The sequence below is a fragment of the Corvus kubaryi genome, unplaced genomic scaffold (genome assembly GCF_017639235.1).
Source record: "Corvus kubaryi isolate FWS band 111438036 unplaced genomic scaffold, C.kubaryi_AGA036_p1.0 37334, whole genome shotgun sequence".
Lineage (NCBI taxonomy): Eukaryota > Metazoa > Chordata > Aves > Passeriformes > Corvidae > Corvus > Corvus kubaryi.
Window position 1 is genome coordinate 24,555,218 of NW_024581108.1, and position 26,856 is coordinate 24,582,073.

At 46.1% G+C, this 26,856-nt stretch overlaps 1 protein-coding gene across 1 annotated transcript in view; it reads right to left on the reverse strand.

Moving 5' to 3' along the window:
* The window catches only part of JAK1 (Janus kinase 1), a 21,514-nt gene extending 4,034 nt beyond the window's left edge, over positions 1-17,480 (reverse strand). The window contains exons 1-18 of the mRNA XM_042030904.1: positions 17,401-17,480; positions 16,405-16,603; positions 15,136-15,259; positions 11,029-11,179; positions 9,690-9,853; positions 9,271-9,604; positions 8,655-8,828; positions 8,109-8,266; positions 7,380-7,503; positions 6,055-6,241; positions 4,451-4,557; positions 3,229-3,375; positions 2,889-2,976; positions 2,314-2,441; positions 1,963-2,098; positions 1,439-1,590; positions 514-664; positions 111-205 (exon numbers count right to left, since the gene is read on the reverse strand). Of these exons, the coding sequence (XP_041886838.1) occupies positions 111-205; positions 514-664; positions 1,439-1,590; positions 1,963-2,098; positions 2,314-2,441; positions 2,889-2,976; positions 3,229-3,375; positions 4,451-4,557; positions 6,055-6,241; positions 7,380-7,503; positions 8,109-8,266; positions 8,655-8,828; positions 9,271-9,604; positions 9,690-9,853; positions 11,029-11,179; positions 15,136-15,259; positions 16,405-16,603; positions 17,401-17,406 (2,625 nt within the window). The 5' untranslated portion in view covers positions 17,407-17,480. The remainder of the gene's footprint in view (positions 1-110; positions 206-513; positions 665-1,438; positions 1,591-1,962; positions 2,099-2,313; positions 2,442-2,888; positions 2,977-3,228; positions 3,376-4,450; positions 4,558-6,054; positions 6,242-7,379; positions 7,504-8,108; positions 8,267-8,654; positions 8,829-9,270; positions 9,605-9,689; positions 9,854-11,028; positions 11,180-15,135; positions 15,260-16,404; positions 16,604-17,400) is intronic.
* Positions 17,481-26,856: the final 9,376 nt, after the last annotated feature.

The window sequence follows — 26,856 nt, forward strand, 5'->3', positions numbered from 1 at the left end:
GTGGGGACAGCCAGGCACTGATCTGGGTGTTTGTGTGGCACAGCACGAGCTGTGGGGACAGCCAGGAGCACTGGCTGTGTTCTGTGTTCTGTAGGTGACGTTTCTCTTACCTCACCCAAATCCCGGATTCTTTTCAAGAACCTCTTCTCAAAGAGAGTGGGATCCACCTCGGTGACGGGTTTCTTCTCCGAGACAATATCGGGATCTAGGAGGGGAAAAACATCCCAGGTCAGATTCCTGCATGGTCTCGACACTCCAAGGCATCCCTGCTCAATTCCCACTGTCACATCTTTCCTTCCTTAGATCCCACCTGCTTTCTGACAGGGAATCCTCCATCCACACCTGCAGCCTGGATCTGCTTTCAGACCCACTCCCAGATTTGGTGAACTTCCCACTCCATAGCAGTTCCTCAGCTTCCATGAGGTTGGAACAAGAAGCTCTTCAAGGTCCCTCCCAAGCCCTCCCACCTCAGGATTCCATGATCCCTCCCTCCAGGTGCCCCCTGTGCCTTACTCTGCTCCTCCAGTTTGTTGATGTCCCTCATGATGGCCCTGAAGAAGGGTCTCTGGTGGGGGTCGTAGTTCATGCACTGCTTCATCAGATCTGCCAGTTCCTTGCAGGATGGTGTGGCCAGCACAAAGTGCCCCTCGTAGAACCTCTCCTTCTGTGGGAACAAATGGAAATTCCAGGGATTTTAACTCTGTGACTCACAGTTCTGAACTGGGGCAGTGGCTGGACTTGAGGAGCTCCTGAGGTCTTTTCCAACCTGAGCAATTCAGTGATTCTACATGAAAGGATGTGACCATTAAATCCTTATCTCAGTGTGAGCCTTGCCAAGGAAATCCTTTTCAGCTGGAACTCTGATCTCCTACCAACAGAGAATTCCTTTTGTGCTGGATCTGGAGCAGCCACTTTATACCCATCAAGTTTTCAAAAGGTGCTGAATGTTTCCCCTTTCAGAAGTCATTCCCTGCCAGGTTTCCCCAGTTATTTATGCACCAGGAAATGTTTGCCAAGGACACACCTGGAGCTCCTCACAGCCCTGACAGCTCCGGGGCAGGTGGGACAAGGCTGGGATGGGCATTCCCAACCCTGCAGGGCTGTGGCCACAGGCAGGAAGGGCACAACAAGACTGACTCCAATGCTTTAGATTGCAGTGAGCAACAGCAGTGTCCATGGGAGACCCTTTGGAATCCAAAAACCCCAAGAGTAGAATCACTGAGCTGTTTGGGAGAACCTCACTCAGCTTCTAACTGGACACAGGGGTTAGAAAAGGCTGGGAGAACCGGGATTGTCCAGCCTGGAGAAGAGAAGGCTCCAAAAGAGACTTCAGAGCCTCTTCCAGTGCCTAAAGGGGCTCCAGGGGACTTGGGACAAGGGGGAAAACTGAAGGGCCCAAGAGGATGGATCCAAGGTGAAGTTTGTGTAACAGTTTTACCTCTGCTAAGGTCTTGTCTTTCAGTGGAATTTCTCCATTATAGCAGATTTCCCACAGGGTTGTACCAAAGCTCCACTTGTCTGCTGCAATGCTGAGGTTTTTGGAATCCTCAACACACTCAGGTGCAATCCAGGGGATCCTCTCAACGCGCTCTGGGATAAAACACATTGGCACTGAATATCACAGGAGGGAAAACCAGCCTTTAGCTGGTTTCTTGTCTGAAATAAACTGGAGCTGCAGAATCTGTCCACTTTCAGGGAAGTCTTGATTCTCAAATCCCTGTTTTCATAAGGATGTTCCTGTGGCTTTTACAGGCTCGTGCCTGGAGCCGTCCACAAACCGAGATTCCTTCTGTGTTATCTCACTGGACACAACATTTTGTAAGAGAAATGAATGCTCTGAACACCCACTGTGCATTTGCAGATCCGTGAAAGCTGATTACTTCTATTCCAGAGCCAGTTCTGGCTGCTATAAATGACATTCATCCCTTTCCTCTTCCCTGGGAATGTGATCCCTGGACATACCTTGCCTGGACAGCACCGTTATAGGGATTCCTGGGTCACTCAGCTTTATGAAAGGCCCATATTCAGAATCAATTCCCTCTCTGGCCAGCAGGATGTTCTTGGTGCACACATTCCCATGCACCAAATCCTTGTCCTCCTACAGATAAACAGGGAAAGAACAGTGAGTGGGATGCTCTGCAAGTGCTCCAGGGTATCCACACCACAGGGGATCTCTAAAATACTCCAAGCTGAAATCCAAAATTACAGCTGGGAAGAAATTGGAGAAAAAGGAGGAGTAGGGAAACAGAGTGTTCCCACTTCACTCTTCCTGGGGGGGGAATGGGTTCCCCACTAGGCCAAGGTGCCTCTTACCAGGTAGCTCAGGGCACTTGCAAGTTGTTTGGCCACTTTGAATTTCCATGGGGTTGTGAGAACTTCACTTTTCTTATGCATGAACAGATCCAGAGGCCCACATTCAACAAACTCTTCAACCATGATATCTACAAAGGCAGGTGCAGAAAGTCAGTGCTGCAAGAAATTGTTTGGAGTCATTTAATTTGTGTTCCCACCTCCCCCTGTGCCCCCAGCCGAGATGGTTGGAAAATGTCTTTATTTCACCTTGCCCAAGGTTTATTTCAGTGCTCAGAGTCCAGATTAAAATGCTGAGGGGCTTCACGTGGCAAATGAACATTAAAGCTGGAAGCATTTCAAGGGAATGCTGCCACCGGGTGGTTTGTATCCACACTGCCCCAGCCCTTCTGGCATTCACCCTGGAAGACTCTTACTCAAACACAGCATTGGAAGGGGAAATTTATTGGGAGAAAGGCCTTTACAGCTGCTTTGGTGTCCCAGTTCCATCCTGGAAAGCTCCAGAGGCAGCAGCTGCCAGCCCTGTCCCTGCTCCAAGGCTGCCCATGTCCCTCCCAGCTGCCATTCCCTGGACTCACTCTCCACGTCCCGGACGCAGACGCCGTGCAGGAGCACGATGTGCTTGTGGGACACCTGCCTCATCATGCTGGCTGTCTCAAAGAATGCCTGGGGAAAGGGAGAGAAATCACATCCAACTGCTGCTCCCGGGGCAGCATTCCAAGAGTTTCCCACATCCAGAGCACCACGGAACAGCAACACATGAAAATCCCTGGGTTTAGTCACACGAAGGGTCAGCAGGGGAGGGATGTGTCCCATGGGGTGCCTAAAGCTGGGATGAGCTGCATCTTCAGCATTTCCCCACTCCCAGCCCTTTTTTTAAAGTTATCCATGTACAACACACACAAGGAAAACACTTGCCAAGGAAATGTCTCTGTGGCTGGGGTCCAGGACTTTGAGCAGGACTCGGATCTCTTTTTCATTCTGATATCCTTCGTTCTCATCATCCTTGAGGCTGAGCATCCCTGAGTAAATCTGGGTCCTGGTCCCTCTTCCCAGGTGTTCTCCCTGAGACACAACAGCAGGGATTTGTCAGACAGGAAGCACACAAGGTTTACACCAATATTTATTGGAATCTGTGCTTTTTTCTGTCTCTGGTTGATGTGGTTGCAGATTTAAATTTATTCCAGCGAGAACCCAGTGACAGGGAGTTATTTTTGCTTCAGTGAGCTCTGAGCATCCTCCCCACGTGAATTCCTTGGATATTACACCTCCACTAACATCCAGCAGGTTCCCTGGGATTGAGCATTCCCAGACTAAACAAATGAATAAACAGCTGGGCTCTTATTCACAAGAAGCTGCTCCTGAGGTGATCTTTAGTGTGTTTCCAAAAGTGAGAGGAAGTAATATTTACTGCAAGGCTTTGTTTGGGGAAGCAATTTCCTCCAAAATAACAGAGGATTCTGCCTTGGGATATTTTTGCAGGAAGCCTGGATGCTGACTGTAAACACACCAACCCAAACCCAATCTCTGTCTGCAGTGATGCAACTAAAAACTCCCCAAACCTTTTTATTTCACAGAAGAAGCCACGTGCCTGATTTAAGAGCTCTTTTTAGAAACATTAAATCTGATTTAAGTGCATTCCAACCCCTGTGTGTTTGCTAAGGTTTATTCAGGTGACCTGAATAAATAACTACACAGACATGGGGAAATTTGAAAATTTAGGGAGGTTTCGAACACAGAATTCTGACTGCTCAGAGCTTTTGAATACTTCACCTTTTTCACTGTATGATATTGTCTTAAACCTCTGTTTCTCTGATAAGTCAGGCTTTAAAAAATACACCACAACAAACCAGCTCCCCAGAAATGACCTTAAACCCCCTCTTTTCCTTTAGAAAACTGCTTAAAAATCAATTTGATTTCCAGTGAAAGGCATCCCTCTCCTCAGCTCTCCTTTATCCACACAAGGCCATACAAACATTGGGGTTCTGAAATCAGAGGCTTAAATGCAAATAAAGCTCCAAGTTAGGTTTGCTGAGGGGAAGTGGGAGCGGCAGGAGCAGCCAGCAGGGGGTGATTGGTGTCCCCTGGCCGGGAGCAGGGACAGCCACACTCGTGGGCTGCAGGGCAGCTCAGCACCCACCTGCACGATCTCCTCCTTGCGGATCCGATGGAAGCTCAGCTGTCCCATGGGATACACTGGCTGCCATTCCTGGGCCTTCTTGGTGGCCACCAGCAAGTTGGAGATTTCTGCAAGGCAGGGGAAGAAAATATCCTTAAAGCTTTTCAAAGAAACTGCACTCCCCCTTCCCAGTAATAACATGGATGTAAATGCTCCTGCCTTTAAATCCCCAAAAATCGGGAGGAAAAAAGAGACTTGGACTTGACCTCTGCTCCTCATTCAACAGGAGAATCACTAAAGCACAGTTTCATATTTGTATTTTAAGTAGAGTTATCATCAGCCAGATCAGGGTGATACTGAGCAACTGAACAGAGTTTTCTGCACAAAGCTTGAAAGAGAAAATACCCCTGCTGTACATGGAATAAAATGGAATAAAATATCCCACATTCCCTCCTGCCAGCAGATCCATCTCCTTTCCAGTGTGCAAGGGGGAGTCTCATTTCCTCCTCACCTCCTTCCAAATTCCCTGTACTCTGGGAAACACCACCAGTGTTCCCAGGGCACTGGAATGAAACTGGGGAGTGAGGAATGCGCAGAAGGAAAAGACTCAAAAATCCAGAGCTTCCTCCCCACTGCTGTGGGGTAGAGCCAGAAGTTTTGCACAGGAATTCTGCCTTCCAGGCATTATTTATTGGGAGAGGATGGATTGGGATGTGTGTGGCCATCTGGGCTTCCTCCTGCTGGGAGCAGAAGGTGGAACCCTGGAAAGCACCAGGAATAACCACACCCTCCAAACTGCTTTAGTCCTGCATCCCCTGAACTTCTTCCTGAATACCTGATTAAATATTCAGAAAAGGAAAAAAACCCACCAGGAAAGAGACAGAACAGGGAATATGCACTGAATCCTGCTGGAACTAAAGCCAGGGGAGAAGCTGAAGTGGGCAATCAACTCCCTGACCCATTTTGTTTTATTTTATCCCAAATCCAGCCATCAAAACGTAACCAAAACGTCAAATGTGCAATGTCCTCCTGCTCCAGACCATTACCCACGTTCTTTGTGCCGAGTGTGAGAAGCTCAGGGACTCTCCCAAGGCCTCAGAGCAGCAGGTAATTGATGTGGCTCACTTATTCCCCTGCTTCTAACAGGAAACCATTATCAGCTCAGCACAATCACCCCACTGTGCTTCCTCTCTCGCACAAAATTCAGCTGCAAGACGCTCGCAGTTCATAGCAAACAGCTCCAGAGAGTGCTGCCATCACTCAACAACTGCCCCATTGTCCCTCAGATGGGACCTCACAGATGATTTCCTGCCACCAGCCTCTTCAGGACATCAGCTGGGACCAAAACCCTTCCCTGCTGCCTCGTGCAGATGAATTATTGAGCACCAGCTCACAGTGAGAGCAAACACAGCAGCTTCCAACTCTCCTTTCCCCTCCTCAAACCTGTTCCTGGCACCTGTTTTGCTTCTGACAAAACTCCTCCTCCCCAGAGAAGGAAAAAACTTTAAACTACTTCTTTTTAAAGAGCTTCACTGCAGGATACAGCACTAAAAACACCCTAAAGAAGCCTCCTGTTCCTGGAGTTTGCTCCCTTGCAACAACAAAGCCCTGCAGGGCCAGGCTACCTCTGGGTCTGGGCTGGCAGCACCTCTTCAGGGTGAAGCTGATGTTGTCTGTCCGAAGGATTTGTCCCTTCAAGTGATCCATGAGGTCCTTCAGGGATGCAAAGGATTTGTTGGAGCCATGGAGGAAGTACCCCCCTTTCTTCACCTCAATCTGGAAGTTCTTGTAGGGGCCTGAGTTATTCATCACCTGGTATTGGGGGGAGAGGGAAAAAAAGAAAGCAAACAGAATCATTGGAGTGAAAGAATGTTTGCAAAGCCATCAAAGCCTCTCAAAACCTTGGCATCACCCGTAGGACCAGCTCATCACCTGCTCCTAAGCCAAGGTCCTCTAATCAAACTGCAACAAAGCAGAAAAAACCCTAAAATTCCTGGAATTTTCACTCCCAGGAGGCTCAAAGAGCAGAAGAGCAGCATCATGAAGATGATGCAGTCACCCAACAAGCCCAAATTACAGCTTTTTGCAGAGCCTGAGAATATGCAGAAGTTTTGCCTCTTCTGGAGGAATTTTTTCTTCCTTTGGTCAAGAATTGCAGAATCTGGAGCAGGGTTTTGAAATCTCAACTTAAAAATAGTGAAACTCCCTTCGCAACCCCAGATGGTTCAAGCACTGAAACGAAATCTCAGGCTGGTGTTGAGACCTTCCAGTTTTGCTCAGAGGTGTTGGGGAAGGGCTGAACTTCTGAACTTCCCCATCTCAAGAGCTCTCAGGGTCTCCCCTCTGCAGTTTTGGGTGACCTCTCCCTTCCCTCTTTTCCAAGAGAAAATTCCTTTCTTGTTTCACTGTTAAAAGACAGAGCTGATCATCTTTTTTTTTTGGCAAATATCCACGGGAGATAACCCCAGGATCAAATATCCCTTCCTGACTCACCACTGATTCCATGACCATTTCTTCCTAAGATAATAATTTTATTAGTAGTATTATTATTAGTATTAATTTCTTTATTATTATTCTTGTGTGAACACTTTAAATATTCTCCCAAACCACCAAGTCAGCTGCAGGCTTCCAGCTGAGGCCAGTGTGGCAGTAAAATCCATCCAGGGAATTAAATCCACGCTCAAAAAGGCTCAAGGGAAGGTGAAGTGACAAATTCTCCGTGTCATGAGTTTAAAATACTTAATTTTTATCACATTCCTGCACAGTTTGATTGGGAGGAATGGAAACGTTCTGGATCTAATTAATCCTATTTGGAGAGACAGCACAAAGGTGTGGAGAAAAAAGCCAATTCCCTCCAACAGAGATCAGGGTGACTGCCCTAAGGACAAAAACACATCCCCAGGGATTCCAGGGAGCAGATTCCTGCTGGGAATGCCACAGCTGGCTGTACCTCTGAGCCTTCCAAACACGTCACAGTCATGAGGATGTGGTTGAAGTTTGTGCAGCTCCACCTCAGCACGTACATCCCCACCTCGTTCCCCTCCTGCCTCAGCTTGTTGATGGCATATTCCGTGCTGGAAGGGAATGGACAGTGAGCAAAACCAACAAGAGAGCATCCAAAAATCTGTTCTTGGGAAGGAACACGAGAGCAAGCCTCTATTTGGGGTGTAACAGCAACTTAGAAATATGTATATTATTATTAAAACAGGATTTAAGGGTGCACTGCGCACCTTGGGCTGCCCAGAGCAAGGGAGGAAGGATTTGTTAAAGGGAATTCTGCATCCAACACTGTGCAGGTGAAATCTGGGATTTCTACAGTTTGCAGCTTAAACATAAAGGGAAAAACCACAAAGGTGGGTGGAGGGAAGAGAATTCCTTCAGGGTTTAAAAACCCAAGGCTCTGTTCATCCATCCAAGGACTCCTGGGGTGAGTGTAGAGACAACTCTCTACCTAAAATATTCCCATGTGTCCATGGAGGAAACTCTTGAAACACTCCTTCACTGCAGAAACACTGGGTTTATAGATGAGTAAAGAGACAAACACTGATTTTTTCCTTAGCAAAATTAAGTTTTTCCAACCCTTTGGTAACCACCACCCATCCAAACCCCGGCTTTCCTCAGCAGATTCACTATGAGAGGAATTATCCAAAAAACCCCTCCAAAGGCAGAAGTGACTGACCAGATGGGCCCGTGGCAGCCGTTCTTGATGTTGTGCTGGATGAGGGGAGGAGCCACATCAGTGCACAGGTAGTGGTGGGCATCTGCTGTGAGCCTGAAGTAGCCATCGACCAGCGAGGTGAAGGACAGGGCCTCGGCGTGGGAGCTCAGCTTCAACTCCTGCCACAAAACACAGGGAAGAGCCCTTACAGCTCTGCCACGACACCTTGGGAATGCTGGAACATCCAGCTACTTCTGGCTACAGGATGTTGGTGTTTGATGAGCCAGCAGTGGCCATTCCTGCCCTCCTCTGTCCTGGCTGCACACTCCGTTCTCCAACATCGCAAGGTCTGCAACTCCACGTGGGATCTGTGAGGGAAACTTTAGTGCCAGTGTGGGCACAACTGCACTCACCCACTTTTAACAGCCATTTCTGCTCTGCCCAGTGTCAAGGGCAGCACATTTTGTGTTATTTACACTCAAAATGTCCCTCAGGACGTTGTCACCTTCTGTCCAAGCCCACCCCAGGTCCCCATGGAAGGGAAATGATCCCAGGTTTGGTTCTCACCATCCTTTTGTTATCCTGCTTGTTGATGCTGACTGTGGACTCCTTGATGACGATGTGGGTGATTTCAGGGAAATAGGAAAAGTTGTTCCACGTCTCCCGAAGTTTGTGTTTTTCCTCCTCCTTTTTGGCTTTGCCATCGGATTTTTTCTTCTTCTCTTTCTCTGTCTGTACAGGCTGCAAATGTATTTGGGACAAAAGCTTCAATTAAAACATTTTTAGCACAGTGTTTTTACTCTAAACCAAAAATCCATTCTGTAACTACAGAATAATAATATAAAATATAGAATATAATGCAATGCAATATACAGAATAAAGCTACTGAATTCTGGAATGTTTTTTGCAGAGTCTTTCATTTTCCTGGTAAAAGGCTTGCCCACACAGGCTGTCCAGTGTCCATCCTTGGAACCTTTCAAGACAAAAGCCCTGAGCAACCTGGTCTGATCTCAAAGCTAAGCCTAAAAAGGGCTGGAACTTCCTGGGGTTCTTCCAACCTGGATAATCCTGTAATCCCATAAAAGCCCCTCCAATAAAAAGCTGCCTGAAGACCACAACTATTTTTTAACAGCTGTTATGTCCCAAAAAATCCTCTAATTCCCATTTCTCATAGGCTACTTACACTTGGCTTGAGCCTCCACTGAATCCCATTGTTTCCTGTCACCATCACTTCATACTTCTCATTGTCTCCACAATTAAATTTATTTATCTCATTCTCAGCAGAAATCAGCAAAAACGAAGTCTCAAAAATCTCTGCCCCGTAATATTTGGTCAGGATCTCCATGGTGGATAAATATTTAACCTTCAGATCCCGTGGGGAGACGCTGTTGTTGCAGATGGTTTTGTTGTTGAACTCCTTCAGGAAATGCTTGAAAACGTTATTGATCCGAATCCTGGTTAAGAAATTCCTCTGCCTGATGGTCTTGTTCAAAGTTTCAGGGATATAATGCTTGTAACTAGAAGGAAAAACAAGGCTGTGGATTCGATTCCTCCTGGGAGAGGAGCAGAGCCAGCAGGGACAGAGGATTTAGCCCAGCTCACCTGATGTCCTTGGGAAGCTCCGGCAGCTTCACGTTTTTCTTGATGGCATCGTGGGAGATTGCCAGGACAGCCATTCCCAGACACTCATTCTCAATCTCATGGACCTCCTGCTCGTTTTTGGGGTCACGGATGGGTGCCAGGCCCTTCACTAAGTCATACTGGCCCTTAACAGGAACAAAAAACTCCAAATTACCCATTTGGTCTTTCCCAGAGTTTGTTTTTGAGCAGGAATTCATCCCTTGGCTCTCCTTGGGCAAAGAGAAGCTGGAACCTCATCCCCTTCTTTTATACATCAGCCCACCAAAAATTCACTTTTTTTTAAATTACTTACAGAAATCACCAGCCCTGGCCCCTTTTAGTACCTTCAATGGTTTTTTTCTGGTCCACCAGAACAACTTTGTGTCTCTGCTTTATCTCTGCCCTTCCCATCCAAGTCTCCATGAATCTCATGGACTCATCCCTAAGCCAAGTCCTGCTCTGGGACAGCCTGAAAAGTGTTTGGCTACCAAAGAGCAAAGACATTTCTGTGCCTCATTGCTTTAATGTTTCCCTGGAATTCTCTTTCATTGTGGTTTCCCAGCTAAACAAGGATTTGCTGGAGCAGCTCCATGTTGTCTCTTTTTCTGAAGGGCAAAGTCCTATTTCCAAGTGTGAAAATCCTGCAGGAATTCTACTCAGAATGAACAAAAAATGAGTTTTTCTCAGGACACTCAATTTGCTCTTTCATCAACCTGAATTTTCCCTTTCTTTTGTGAAACCAGGCAGCTTCTGCTTTGAAAAATCCTTTGGAAGGTGCAAGAGGAGAGCAAACCTGGAGCTGAGCAGGCAGTGGGGTTATCAATCTTTATCACCACGGGGTTATCAGTAAGTGGTTATCAATGTTTTAACAGGACCCAGTAAAGAAACCTCATTCAGAGGACCCAGCCCTGCCACATCTCCCTGTGCTGCTGCTCCTCTCCAGCCCTGAATGTCACAGCTCACAAAATGTCTCACAAAAGGTGACTGACAGCGTTTATAAACACAAATAATTCACTTCTATAATTATAAATAATAATAATTAATTAATAATTATAAATAATAATAATTCTATAATAAAACATAATATAATTAACCATCTATAAAAATACATCCCTTTTTGGACTGTGAGAGTTCCTTTACACCTTCTATCAGTCATTTTTCTTCATGTAGCAAATTCTCTTCTCTCCACCAGGCAGAGGCACCAATAAAACCCTTTCAATACTCACAGGATACATTATGTGTATTTTAAGAGTTTGAGAAGAGGTTTTTAAAGCAGAATCCCATCTTTTTGTGGGAATACAGCATCAGAGACAACTCCAACCTGTGCAAAGATGTATTCCAGGGAATTGGCATCCAGGATGGGGGTTCCCTCTGGGGCCAGCTTCTTGTCATAGGCCTTGGCCTTCCTCGGGGAGTGTCTCCACACCGAGGGCTCGCTCTCACTGGTCCCGTGCCAGTTGGTGAAATAATATCTGGCAAAAAAAGAGTCAGAAACTTTAAAAACTTCTTGGGAAAAGCCTCCATTCCCACAAGATATTTTGGACTTTGAAAAGCAAAGCAGTTAAAAAGCAAAAATCGGTCAAACTTCCGCCTTAAGCTTAAGTGGTCCCACACTCCAAGCACGTTCCTGGCCTGAGGAACTGGGGGAAAATGATTGAATTATTATATATTATTATAGGGCTTTTCCTTTTTTTTTTGTTATAGAGACAGAGCACCTCTCCTGTGAGGAAAGACTGAGAGAATTGGGATTGTTCACCTGGAGAGGAGAAGGCTCCAGGGAGAGCTCCGAGCCCCTGGCAGGGCCTGAAGGGGCTCCAGGAGAGCTGCAGAGGGACTGGGGACAAGGCCTGGAGGGACAGGACACAGGGAATGGCTTCCCAGTGCCAGAGGGCAGGGATGGATGGGAGATTGGGAAGGAATTGTTCCCTGGGAGGGTGGGCAGGCCCTGGCACAGGGTGCCCAGAGCAGCTGGGGCTGCCCCTGGATCCCTGGCAGTGCCCAAGGCCAGGCTGGACATTGGGGCTGGGAGCAGCCTGGGACAGTGGGAGGTGTCCCTGGGGTGAGATGGGATGGAATTTAAGATCCCTCCCAACCCAAATCAGTCTGGGATTGACATTTATAAAGCCCCAAATCTGCAGTGGTCAAGGCTGGAGTGCCTCAGCTTCAGTGCAGAGTCAGGATCTTCAGCAAAATAAAATTAATATTTTTAGTTAAGCTCTTCTCAGGCAGGAGCTCCAACCCAAAACTGCACCAAGAACTCCTGAGAAGAAGATACTCAAGAAGAAGATACTCAAGAACCAGAAGATACTCAAGAACTCCTTGGGCTGAAGTGTAAAGAGCAGAGCAAAGCAAACCCTTCTGAAATCCAAAGGAAATGCCTTTGTTTCCCTCTTCTCCTGCAGAAGAGGAGTCAGAATTAACAACTCCAATTCTTTTGTTATTTCCTGAAAATAATTATGGGCAAGGTATTGTGCATTGTTTGTAACTGAGGGGAGAATTTGCTCCTTTCCTATGAAACTGCTCTGATTAAGACAACATTTAGGAGCTACAGAAACAACTCCAGCTCCATTGTTTGGGGGATGAGTAAATGAAGGAGAATCTTTTCCTTGGAAAGCTCAATGGATTTGTGTGAGTGGGGGACAGATTTTTGCTATTCCCCTTCCACAAACAGGAACAGGAGCACAGATTTCCCCATTCCCAAGCGAGCTGGAAAGGAGATTGTGCCCCTGAGCTCCAGGAGCAGGAGCCAGCCCTCCCTCAGAGCATCTTCCAGGGCAGGGGAGCTGGGAAGAGGGATTTGGGAATCACTTGGGAAGGTGGATTTGGATTTCAGCCTGGCCAGGGAGTGCTGGAAGTGCTGGAGGGGCCCTGCTGTTCTCACTCACTTCCAGCAGCTCCTTCTTTCCAGAGCTTCCACAAAATAGTGTTATCCCAGAATGGGCTGGAAGGGACCTGAAGGATCATCTCCTTCCAAAATCCCTCCAGAAGGGATTTGGATCCCTTTTCCACACCAAGAAACAAACCCAGCTAGGGAAGAGTTAAACTCCTCCTGCTCTGTGTGCCAGTGACTCCAGGATATTACAAAATCCTGGGGTTTCTCATGTTGGAGCCTATTTTCTTTAAAAAAAAAAAAGAACTTGAGGCAAGTGTAAAAAACACAGGCTGCTCCCAAAGTTTCAGTGAAAAGTCCTTTTAAAAGATGACCAAAAGTGCAGCAGCATCTGGCACTGATTCAGTGGGGAGAGGAGGAGGAGGAGAAGTTCACACAGAAAACAAAAAGCTTTCAGCAGTGGGAGAGAAGTCCAACCCCTAAAAACATTTCAAACCAGACAAATCCTTTCATTTTTGAGATAGAATTTCAAAAGGACAGGACTAAAACCTCTCAAAGTAATCAAAAATAAGAATTATTTCATTTCTAAATTACCATCAACAGTTAATCCACTGCTCTATTTAAAAGGCCCAGACCATTTTCCTTTTTTAAAATTCATTTAGGGACCAGTTTCACAACCCAAAATCCACAACAAATAAATGAAATCAAGGAAAACACCACCAGGACACAACAGTATTCCTGGGAAAATGGGAATCTTTGGATTTTAGGGCTTAACTCCTTCTGAAATGCATCTGAAATTATGTAAAATCCGTATTTGTGGCCCAAAGTTTGACAGTTTTCATTGGTGGAGTACAAGGGACAAAAGAGATTTCCCTGCCAAACTCCAAATCCCAACTCCAAAGCTGAAAAAAACAATAATAAACCAGCAGAACTTTTCATTCTGGAAAGCAGGGGCTTTTCCACAGCTTCATTCTACGAAATGGTGCAACAGGAAAAATGCAGAAAATAAAGCTCAGCACAAATTAATTTTGTTCATAATTATTTTCAGGAAATAACAAAAGAATTGGAGTCATTAATTATCTTAAATCACCTTTCTGGGTTATGAACAGCCAAAGATTCTTTTTAAGAGGCAGCTGTTTAAGCAATTTTAAGGAAGGTGCTTCCCATCATTCCCCCAAGGCAGGAACACAAACACCAAACACAGCAAAAATTGGGTTTTAAGGATTAATAGTTCTTAATTAATTAAAATTTAAAAGTTAATTATTAAAAATTAATTAAATTCAAGAGTTCTTAATTAATTAAAAGGATTAAATCCCCACAACTGCACTTTAAATATCACTTTCTTTTACTGAGGGAAACAAAGAATTTCAGGCTCAGGGGAAATTTCACATTACACCAGAGATTTTTATTATTCAGGGTATTGTTACTGTGGCTGATCTCAGAGCAAGAAAGGGCACCCAGTGCTCTGTAAAAACCTTTTGGAGTCTCTCAATTTCATTATTTTGTGGTGTTTATCTGCCCAACCTCATCACAGCTGGGCAAATCTGAGATCAGCCAGGGTTAAGGCATTAATAACACTAATAAAAGAAAAAAGAAAACTACTACAGCATCCTCTTCCTCCTCCAAAACCAGCAATTATCATGACTTGAAAAGCAAAGTTCAGTCATTTTTCCTTGTAGCAGCTGATCCAACAATAACAATTCCAGTCTGGAATCCAAAAATCACATTGCAGAGCCCTCTCTTTGCATCTCCCTGCACCCCAAACTGACCCAGGGTGGGTGAAGATGATTTACAAGGTTATTTTCTTACAGTTGTCCCTCGAAGAATCAATTAATCTGTGGAGTTTCTGGATTAATTATTCCTGCAAGCAAAGTTTATTTCGTGTATTTTTCACCTGTATCCTGCACTTAAAGCTCATATTGGTAGATGAAGAGTCAGAATAAAAATAATAATTAAAAATAGAAGCAAAATGTGCAGAATTCGATTTCTATCAAACCCTAAAAGGATGAAAACTTGCTCAGAATTCCTGCCTTCATTCCCACTGGATGAGGCCAGAGCACCCTCTCAGCCCCAAATCTCAGTAATGCCTGTGCTGGATTTCCAGGATGCCACCTGGGGATACCTCTGAGCCAAAGATCCTGGGACTCTCCTGGCTCCTGGTTTCATCTTTCCAAGCCTTCCCCAGCCCAGTCCCACAGATCCCTTGCAGTCCTGGAGAATTCCAAAAGCAAGAGCCTGGTGCTTTTGCCTTTTAAGAGTAAAACTCCCACTGACTTCAGAGGGAATTGGAACACTTCAAACAGGAATTCATCCAGAAAAACACTGACCCAATGGGTTGGAGCCAATTTTCCAATTAACTCTGACCTTGTTCACTCCCAGCTTTGTGAAGAGAACTTCTCGTGGTTTTTCACCTTCTGGGCCTTTTTTCCTGAGGTGGAATCCCAAAGATGCAAAGAAATCAGGAGATATTTGAAGCTCCTGCTGCTCATCTCTCCTCTAAGGTGTGCAAAGCAAGCTGCTGCTTTTGGTTTTGCTTCCCTGCTTCTTCAGGGAGCTCAGAAGAAGAAGAAATATCATTTTCCAGGTGTTTTCCCTTACCTCATGCGATAATGGAGCCTGAAGGATGATTTTTCCTCTACCTTGAAGACCTGGTTTGGTGCATACCAGAGCTTTTTGTTCTCATCGTACAGGGCAAAGAGGTTGTGGCACAGAGGGGACACAGCTGTCACAAAAACACACAAAGGGATGAATCACAGGGCTCCAGTGCACACCCACACCCCAAAACACAAATGCATAAAGCAAATATTGGATCATGAAGAGAAACTGATACTGGGATTAGATAAAAACAAACATTAGGAAGGAAAGGTTGAGGTGGAGCTGTCACCTTGGTTCAGCTGGGTGTGGGGTGTATTAAACAGATTGTTCTGGTGTTAAAGTGATTCCCAAATCCTGATTTTGCCAAGGTCTGAGCTTGAGGAGAAGTGACTTAAAACCTTGATTTTGTCCAGGTCACAGAAATGGGAGTTTTACCAAACCCACCCCTTTGTTCTCAGCTTTATTTTACCAATAAATTCAACCCCCAGAGGTAAAAGAGGAGATTTTAACAAACAAGAAGAAAGCTTTGGTCATTCCCCAGAGGGGTTTCCAGCTGAGAAGAGACTTTGATATGAATGGGCTGATCTGCTTTAACTTTGCATTTCCTCCCTTCCAGATTAAACGAGGCTGTGCTGTGTTTACAGGTCTGGTTGAATTCCTTGTTTTGGTTCTGGGAGCAGCTGCACCATCTGGGGGTTCACAGCCTGAAAAAGCAGCTCCTGCACACCAACATAAATAGGGGGGTGTTAAATACCCCTCACTTTGCTTAAATCTCTTAAAAAACAACACTCATTTGAGGAGGTTTGTGCTGCAGATTCCCATCCTTTCACCCATTCCCATGGAAGAGGAGCAATTAGGCAAATGAGCTGAAGGCTATTACAAGAATCCAGGTGATGTGGGCACAGAAAATATTTGAGAGCTGCAGGAAAATTCCTGCCCAGTTCACCTGTTCACACCCCCACAGCAGCTGGATAACATTGGGTGTTCCATGGGGAACAGGACAGGGCAGGAAAGAACCCCAGAACTGTAAATACAAAAGCACACTGGCTTATGAGATCCAACAGAGATTAAATCCACTTTTTCCTGTGGAATTACAGGTATTTTGCTGAGCCCAAGCCCAGAGGGAACAGCACAGGACAGGCCCTGACACGTGAGGGATGCACACGAGGTAAAAGCAGCTCTGTGGGGATTTCCTGGGACAGGGTGGCTCTGATGGACACACAGAGGATGCCTCACTTTGGGTGCTGAGCTGAAATAAACCCAAATACTCACAACACCTCTGGGCAGCCTCAATGCACAGCTCCTCCGAGGTGAACTCGCCGCTGGAGTAACAAATGGGGGCTTTGTCCTGCAGGTAGAAGAGGATTTCCAGCCCCTGGTGTTGAGCTTCCAGGTTGAGTTCATTTTTCTTGGTGCTCCTCATTTTTGCACAGAAAGCCATGGCTTTGCAATCTTCTTTTACGTTGAGATACTGGGAGAGGAGGGAAAAGAGCAAAGGGAAACATGAGGGGGAGCTGGAATCCAGAACACAAATCCATCACTGCTGGCACGAGGGGCCAGGCACCACAGCTCTCAAAATCCTCAGGTGGGAAGCTGATTCTTCAAAGCCAACGAGGTGAAAAAGGGAAAAAAGCAATGTCAGTGATTATTCTGGTTCTGGGAACTCTGCTCCAAATCATTCCCTTTTCTTCTGGTGGCTCCACAGCTTTTCTGAAAGGTTTCTCTTCTCACTGTAAAGCACAACTTTCATATCCTTCAGCACTTAATTGGCTGGAAAACAACACTTGAGACTGATTTAAACAGCTCATTTTATGTTTCCTTTTTTAAAAAGTCAGCTTCTATTTTTACAACCCCTTAACAGCAAAATACTTCTCATTGTTTTCTCCCCTCTCACCCTTTGTGTTTGAAACTCCCATCACTTTATGAGTCATGGTGTATTTTATAAGATTTATTGGCATTTATCTTTTATTACTACTTCTCTCTCTCTCTCCAGGAGGAAAGAGTAGCACTGAGTGGGTTTAATGCAAGAGCTTTTAGATTAGCAAGGATGCACAACAGGGCAGCTCTGACTCAAAAGAAAATTGTGTTTTATTTAAGCACCCAGTGCTTAAACAGAAAGAGCAGAAAGTTATTTGGGTTATTTGGGTTCTTTGTTCCATGTTTTTCTAAACTTCAGCTCAATCAACAACAAAACCAATTTTATAGTTTATGAAATTAATCCTCCCACTAAAAAAACAAATAAAAAATAAACCCCCAAAGCCAACACACCTGCATTTATGTGCCTGTGGGATCCTCTACACAACTGAAATGGGTTGTCTTCACTCTCCCCAGGAGCAGCTTCACTTTGACTGAAAAAAAAGGGAAAATAGGCATTGTCAGGAACGGCTTTGTACAGTTTGAGGCACAAATGAAATGGCCAGGCTGATGAAATTCCACCTGCAGTCCCAGGGAACCTTTATTATAACTGAGATCTGGATGTGGTCTCAGCCAAAGCCAGTCCCAGGAACCACCCAGGAGTTTGGGCACGTCCACTGATCTCCTCTGACACTTTGGGGGCACTGCCTGAGATGCAACCAAAAATCCCAGGGAAAGCTTTGGTTATTCCCTGCATTTTTCCCCTATTTTCAGTTTGGGCTTGGTCTCATCACAAGCCTCAGCTGTGACACCACAGGAACATTTTCCTCTGTGCTTTATTTCCTCTGGGACTTTTGAAGTCGCTCCATTCCTCACATTTTTATTAGATATTCATTCCAATCCTTCCCTGCTCTCTGCTGTTTCTTCCCCTCCCAGATTATCATTTAAAGTGTGTCTAAACTAAAACTGACAGTGCTGCTGGTTTGGGAAACCTCACCCATCACTCATCTGAGGCTGAAAGATGCCTCCACTTCCAGCCTCCATCCCTCCTTTTTCCCTCCTCCTCCCCCATCTCTGCCAAAATGTGTTTAAACTAAAGGTGTATTTATTATTTTTGCTTCACCAGTGTGGGGCCTTAACCTGACCTAGCAGACTGCAGCAAATATTGCTTTAAAAGCCTGAGGCTTAGGCTGGAAAAAGTCAGACGGTGCCACACAACTTCCCTCGTGCTTGGGAAGAGCCCAGCAAACGTGATACTGTCCCAGAAAAAGAATTCTGTTGAAGAGCCTGGCACACATTGCCAATTAAATTGCGTGTTCCTGCCATCCCTGCCACTTGAATGCTAAATTTGACTTTCCAGGCATATTCCCTTGGCAATAATATGGGGAAGAAGTAACTGAAAGCCTGATTTTTGGAATATGCAGACAAGCCAGGAATTATGTCTGCACAGCACCAGAAAACTGAAACACAAAAGGTGAAAAATATGAACTTGAATCTCATGAAAACCACCCCTTTTTAAATGACATATAACTGAAGCTCCATGTATTTCAGTGTCTGTGTGGGCCTAACGTTAAAAAGGTTGTCCAGATGTTTTAAAATGTGAGGGGGAATATAAAACCACTGCCTTTTAAAGATTCATAAATCAAACTTCTTGTTTTCCAACAGTGCTGCTTTGCTTTGGTTAAAAGCTCCTACTCTTGATTTTAGCAATTCCCAGAATCCTAAAAACCCTTAAGTGCTGCTTCATTTACAAAACCTTCTGGGGATGAACCAAACAAACCAACATCCAATCTCTGATTTATTATTTCCTAATGGGTTTTCCAGACATTCCCGTGCTCATTGTTAGGGATTCACATTTTAAAAATGCATCCCCATCTTCCAAAAAGTCTCCTTTGACCGAGACAAATTCCTGCTCTGTCGGAGCATCCCTCACCAGACCCACACACTGAAATGCTTCATCTCTGAAATGCGAAGGGGATTTTCACCCTTTGCCACTGAAAAGCTCTCAGAGGCTCAGTGGAGAATTGTTATTTGTGTAGTTTCTGGTCTCCTCCCTGCCCAGGGGACACATCCCAGGATGGCAGGGATGTGCTCAGTCCCTGCTGACTGACAGGACAGCACTCGCCTTTTTCAGGCATCTTTTAATTTCGCTTCATTTCCGTTTCTCCCAGTGGAAACAGTTCTTTGTGATGCACCCTCCAGAGTATTTTTGGGAATGCAGGATGGCTCTTCTTGAGATCCCACTCCCCCATGCAAAGGCTTTTCCTGGTTATTTAAAATCCTGACCCACACACACATGCACCACCCAGCTGGACAAGGGAAGCCAGGTGATGGAATCCTTTTGGATTTCAGATTCCCAGGCTGCTTCTCCCTGGATCCTTCTGGATAAGACATCTGGGGCACTGCCCAGGCTCCCCAGGGAATGGTCCCGGCCCCGAGGCTGCCGGAGCTCCAGGAGCGCTGGGACAGCGCTGCCAGGGATGCCCAGGGTGGGATTTGGGGGTGTTGGGGTGTCCATGCAGGGAAGGAGCTGGACTGGATGATCCTTGAGGGTTCTTCCAGCTCAGGATATTCCACGATTCTGGGATTTCTGCCACCTCCTTCAAAAGCTGTATTTCCAGAACCTGACTGGCAGCGTGAGCACGCCCCTGGCCCGGGGCAACACCAGCAGCGGGAGGGGATGGCTCATCCTTCACCCAAGGCTCCACCACACAGCTGAGAGATTTTGGGCACAAACACAAAGCCATGAACCCACAGCTGCCAAAACTCACATCTGATTTCTTTGGATGATGTCAAAGAACAGAGCTGGATCCCAGGGAAGGAATTTTTTTTCCTCACACCCAGACAGAGCCTTCACACACTTCTGGTATCAGAAAGAGGAAAAGTTACGAAATAGGGGGAGGGAAGCCTAAAGATGGATTGTTCAAAATCAGTTTGGCCATTAAACTATTAAAATATTCGGGAGAGAATAATATTTGGTAAAAACTCAAGTTCCTGCCTAGGATGTGCTACATTTGAAGCCCAGCAGCTCCAGCATTTTTAAGAAAAAAGCCAAATGTACAACACTATTTGCTAAACAACCCCTTTAAACCTGGGCACGCCTCGAAAACTAAGAACAGGCAGACGCAGAACTTAAATATTTTTGAAACTATCTGCAAGTCCTCCTTGAACCAGAAGGATGCTGCTCCACCAACACCACACTTCACCATAAACCAGGAGCCTGGAAGCCAAATGCAAAGATGGAAGGTCCATTTCAGAACCTTTTCAGCAAAAGCCCCTAAAATATCAGTACAGGAAAATCCCAGATAAAATCTGACCAACCCAAAACTCACTTTGAAGCACCATTTTCAAGTTCTTCTTTTCTGCCCTCTCAGCCCATTTAGTTTCTGGTTTCCTGACATGGCCATGGCCTGGGGATGTTTATGATTGCTTATCCCAATACAGGAACAGATAAGTTTTCCTTTAGCATCAGGTCACTTTTGTACTATTTATACTTTAATGTCAGCCCAAAAGCTCTCAATTATTATTATTTTTTCACCACACTCCCCAATAAACCTTTCCCATCCTGTCCAGCCCAGGGCATGCATTTAACCCTGTATAACCTCTTAGAGACTCCTTGAAAATTTAGATCCATGAGCACACGCTGTTTGTTCTCCACAGCATCCTCTCCCCAAATGTACGTTTGATTTGTTTCAGTTATTGATTACTGTCTTTATTTCACGCTTTTATTCAGTGAGCTCACCACACACTGCTCACCTCTGCCCCCAAACCAGAATTACTAATTCCCCTGGGTACTTCTGTGCAGTCCATGCTGTGATACGACCGCTCCACACTGCAAAATTGTGTTTTAGAGTAGGGCCAAGAGGGCGCAGAATGGAAATTTTCATCAAAAGTGGGTAATGTGCAGCAAAGTTCTCAAGAACTGAAAACCAGCCAGCTTCATTAGTGGCATGCTAATATTAACAGATACCAAATATTTCCATTTTTAGCTCTCCAGCTCTGAGCAGCAGAGGAGGCCAACTCCTGGTGTGTTCTCTGAGTGCTTTGTGCCTACCCAGAGCTTCACAAACTCACTCCATCCTCTGCTGCACCCTGAGGAGTGACCCTGCTTGTTTCCTGTGCCTTTCCAAGGCAGTTTCAGCCACTTCTCTGAATTTCATGACGTGTCACCAGTATGGGAAGAAGTTGCTCAGCCCTCTCGGAGAGCTGGCTGTTAATTTGCCACCTTTATTTTCTGCCTGTAATGGCTGGGGCACATGCAGGAGCACACAAACACAAAATCACTTTGTTTTCTGCATTACCTGCTCTTCCCAGCCTGATTTTCCTTTGGATACAGGCTGGGTTTCTGTAATGACCAATTTTTCGTAGTATGGTTTGGGTTGGAAACGACCTTTAAAGGTCACAACCCCTCTGCAGTGAGCAGGGGCATCTTCAACTAAGCTTTTATAGCTCATAAAGGTGTACTTAATCCTCTTTTATCCACAGTTTCTGGTGTAAAAACAACTTTAAATGACACAATTCTTGAGGCTTACAACCTATTATTATATCCTTGTGTAGTCAACACCAAGCACTTCTCCTTAAAACCAGGATCAATTTCCTTGGAGGCAAAGGTCTCAAGCCTCAAGAAGCCATCAAGAAGCCATCACAGAACCCTTCCAACAACGACCTGATTTTTCTGTAATTAGTTTTTCCTCACAAGCCAACTATCTAAAAACCAGCATCAGCCTGACAATAAAGCTAACGGGGCTGAAGTGGCATTCCAATTTTAGGGTGATTTACACGGACAATTTGTTTTTATTCCTGCCTGGGACACAGCATTAATGATCCTTTTCCTTCCTTGATGTTCTCCTCTCATCCCCACGCCCGTGGCAGTCTGCACCTCTGGGGTGGGATGGAAGTTCTCTGGAAAAGAGCCACGCCACCTTCCCAGCAATGGAGCAGAGCTCCAGGAAGCACGGCCTCTTCCCGGTGGCACCAGCGCTGATTTCAGGGGTTTCCTGAGGGGCACTTCAGGCGTGTGGGAAAACTGCCAGGGAAATTGCTCATCATGGCAAACACCTCAGGCTCCTCTCAAGAGAAAGTGTTAAGGGCTGGGCAGAGCTGGCTCCTGCTGGGCTGACGTGGCAGTGACCCTCAGCAGGTCACTGGGGCAGGACGTGGCAGGGCTACGGACGCGTTGCAGATAAAAGTTAAAGCTTCCATGGAAGTGAACGAGTGGGAATGAGGCACAGAGAGTGAGAGAACAGGGGTCACACAGCAACAGCTGCGGAGCTTCAGTCCAGCACAGCCCTCAGGGCTACGAGGAGGAGCTGAAGGCAGGGAACAGCTCTGCCTTCCCCAGGGGAGGAGAACACTCTGCAGCCATGCTACAGATCCATCAGAAAGGCAGCAGAGGAAAAGAACAGAATGGAAGAAACCCCCCCCACCATGTGCCATTTCTCTGCTGACTCGGGGACCAGAGTGGGACATCATCATCACACAGCTGAGCCTGTGGGGACGTGGCCGGAGCAGCCACCAGGCCAGGGCAGTGCTGGGGAACTCCAGGAGTTCTCCTAAGCAGGGAAAGCCACCAGGAGGGAGGTGAAGCAGTTTCATGGTTCACACCTTGCACATGAAGGTCTGTAACTGGAGATTTCCTCCCCTCTTTAACCAGACAGGAACAAGAGAGGTCACTTCATCCTGTTCTCCTGAGCCTTAAAATCTCAGAGATTCCACCATGCTGAAATGATTAATGAAGAAACCTCTGGGGACTCGTTATGCATCTACAGGCTCTCAGAGCTCCAAGTTCCCCTAAAAGCCAAGTTTTACAAGCCAGAGTTCATCCCACCTCACCTTATTCACTTAACAAAATTCATTTGCTCCAGAGGCTGTGCATGTGGAGATGGGATGATCCCCAGGGCCCAGATGCGCCATCCTGGCACCTGTTCCACACTGTTCCACTGGGTAATCCCTTAGACAATTCCAAGGGAGCTTGCTGCAAAACAACCCCAACAACCACCTCCACGACCCACCGGTGCTCCTCAACGAGGGAATCCCACATTTCACTGGCTTTTAAGGAAAAAGCAAGCACGGATTTATTACGACAGCACCCGGATTTCCGACAGCGCCTCAGATCTTTAGTAAGAAACAAACCAAAACAAGCAACCAGCTGAGGTCTAGCGAAGTCAAGACTGGTGAGAAACATTCTCAACAAGTCCTTTCTGCAAATGAGTAGAGGAGAAATCAAATGAGTTGCTCACTTACCCAGGAAATCAGTGCCAGCACTGGTAAAGCCCAGCTCTCCCACATCCCTAACAGAGAGAGAGAGAGTTGGAAGCAGTTCCTCCAAGCCCCACCAGCCTGAGGAGGTGAACTCCTCACGGGCTTTGCTTTCTAGTTTGAGTGTGTAAAACATGCAAAGGAGCTGGGACTGGGTGACCACAGAGCTGCTGCAAAGGTCCCGCTGGCTCACAGCCACCCCAGCGGGGCTCCCGGCTCACAAACCACACACGGACACTTCCCTCCTGCTCAGCCCTGCAGCCACTTCCTGGAGAGCAGCTCCAGATGTTCTTGACCTTTTTCATTTTCACATCTAATCACGAAATGGAGGCTCTCAGCCCAGTTCCCTCCAGCCCTTCTTCACTGGGCAGCACGGCTATGAGCAAAACTCCTCACCCCCTACAACGCCCCCCCATAAAAACACCGATGTGGGGTCGGTAGGGACCTTAAAGATCATCTCATTGCCACCCCTGCCACCATCAGCCACCACACACACGGAGGTCAGAGAAGGAACAAGCAACAGGGGAGGTTTTGCAGCAGCAAAATTCCTTTAGTCCAGCACCATCCTGCCCAGGGGCTGAGCTGCCCAGAGGCTGTGAGGGCATCCCAGCTCCTCCCACGGAGCAGGGATTCCTGAGGGCAAGGACCAACCCCAACTTTCCCTCAGTAGAAGAAACTCAAACAGAGGCACCTCTTGCACTCAACCTGGTTTCAAAATAAATGTCACCGACCTGTTGCCATTTAAGGTCCTTCCAAAGGCCTAAAGAGGTTCTCACTATGTGGCCAACACCTCTGAACATGGCAGAGCACCCAAACCCCCCAGATGGCTGCTGGCAGTCATGTGCTTCCTGTGGTGGCTTTGCACTTTGGTAAGACTTTTTTGATGGTTTGCCTTTTTCTTTTTTATTTATTTTTAATGTGGCGAGGAGATATTGTTAAAGTTCACTTTTAAGGGCTCGCCCTTTAAAACGAGGCCCAAACAAAAGCAAACAAAACTTCACTGGTTTTGTTCACCCTTCTCTTAAGAGCAAGCCACCAACAAAAATATCCCCTAACTAAGAAACGTTCCTGCTATAACAGAGTTGAAAACCACACAATTCCATAATGAACTAGGGATTTAGAGAGCAATTTGATCTTCAAAGTCTCTTAGCCCGCTCTGTGCTCTCTGCTCCTCTTTTATTAAGGTAAAACCCTGCTGTAATCCTCGTAGCCCCCAACTGTAGTCACAAACATGCACAAGATCTTCTCAGGCTCAATGGAAAGTGGACAATATAGACTTTTCCAACCCAAAAAATTCCTGTGTGGAGTTATTGGGCTACACCGGTTTGGTGTGCATAGAAAAAAAATGTTTTCAGTTTAGAAAAGTGGGCACAGAGTGAGCAGCCCAAGCACTTCATGGTAAGACATGGACAACCCAAGGAAGAACCAAATGCCACCAAGCCATAGTTTTTAATACAAGTGGGAAATACAGGTATTTATTGCCCATCTGTTGGGATGAGCACACACAGCAATTACTTTTTATTATTATTAATCACCAGAGAGCACCTGTATGCATGGCTGGCTGTGAAGACATTTATCCCTCTTAGTCAGAGGAAGGAACTGGGACAGTTAATGGACTCGTCTGAACCAAAATGAGGTTTCCAAGTCCTCTGACTGAGAAGAGATCTTACATCTGCATCTAAACTCATCTCTTTAAACTGCAGATTCAAATCTGGGTGAGTGAACTCTCCCCCAGGATATGCTTTGGTTTGCTTGCAATTGCTTTTATATTTTCAGGCTTTAAGGAATCCTTACACTGCCTACTCTGAATCCTTATATTCCCACCTTCAAAAAGAGGAGCTAAGCCCTAAATACCACCTGTGAAGACAATAAAGAAATGACATGGTTCAGATCTCACCCTAAATTGTTTTTCTCTGATCCCAACTGCAACAAAGATTGGGGAAAAAACTTGTAATTTCTTCCAGCTGAAGGCTCTTTTCTTCCCAAAAATCAAACACAAGGAAACTGGCAGAAGCCACTTGAAACAGAAGAAGCCAATCCGTGAGAGCCAAAAGAAGCCTTTAGGAAGTTGTCTCAGTAAACAACTCGAGCTCTGCCAAGACCCAGGATCCTTGTGCCTCCCTTTGGTGGCCAAAAGCAGAGCCTGAGCTCTGGCTGCTCTGGGACACTAAGGACACGTCTCCCAAAGTTCCCTAGGGATGCTCCTTCAGAATATGGAACAGCCAGCTGCTGCAGTTGAAGTCTTCTCTAACAGCTGCTTTCTGCCTCAAACAGAGCAACACCCTGTTATTTGTCTGGTATCAGGTTTATCTCCTGAGACAACCAAGACAATTCAGCGTTTGAGCACGGCAGGCTCTGCCACCAGCAGCAGAAGGAACCTGTAAATCCAGTCCTATCTTCCAGCACCACCCCCTCACACACAGTGCTTCGAGACACCCTACACGTCATTACAGATCTTCTTCAACCACCCAAAGTTCTGCCTATCATTTTCAGCCATGAATTTTCACAGGCCAATTTATCTGGGAATGCTCTGGAGCAGCTGCTACAATTAAGAGTTTGCTGGTGTGAGTCTCCTGTCAACCATGAGCTGTAGCCCAGCATCACCCTGGCAAGCAAACCAAATATTTACCCTCAATTCATTCAATCTCATGGACAAATACATCCACTATTTTTAACTAACTGGCTAAATAGGAGCAAATTTTACATGTTTGCCTATGAGAGCTGTGTCAACAGTGGTCCACAGGTGGTGAGACACATGAGTGGCTTCAGTGCACAGTGATGAGCAGTGGGACTTTGTTTTCCTTTCCTTAGGGAGTCCTGCTGGGTTATGGATTTGATCATTTGTCCTGCAGCTTGCACAGTTCTCCTGTCACTGATGGTTTGGTCCCAGAATGCCTAAAGCTGCCTTTGCACCCATCCAATCCCAGACAGACCCTGCTACACTTCACACCTGGCACAGATCTCACCCCAACAGCAATTCCAGCCTGGCACCAACAACTTCCCTGCCCTAGAGAGCCTCACACCTCTGCCAGGTTAACAACCCAACTCAACTCTTCTACACAATTCTGGTAGGGCTGAATCATCTCATGTTTATTTACAATTCACTCATTTCTCTCCTTTTAGAAAACATTTGCTTGTGCCATTTCTGCAGTGGCTGCCTGGAAGCTCCAGGTGGTCTTTAACTCCAGAATCATCATCCTCAGAGTCTTACACGATGCAGGAAAGCTGGAAAAAACCCAACTTCAAACATTTATTCTATATTTCAGAATTCAAAGTCAACAATTATGAGAGGAATGTGAACTTCTACCTTTCCAGGAGCCTATCTGCATTCCCAGCACTGTCTGTGTATTATGAAAACTGACAGGAGCTCCATTTCTTGCTTTGGCCAAGAGCAGTTTCACAAAAGTCTACGGCCAGTTAATTTTTCAGCCCAGTTACGATTTTATTTCAGAAGCCCAAAGCAGCAGACATTTCTCAGCTGCAGCTCTGCCTCCCTCTCTCAAGAGCAGCTTTGGATGCAGAACCATTTCCCTGCTGCTGGGAAGGATCTTTGGGCTTTGCTCTCCCAGGATCTCGGCTGCGCGAGCCACAGGGCAGCCCTTCTCCCAGGAG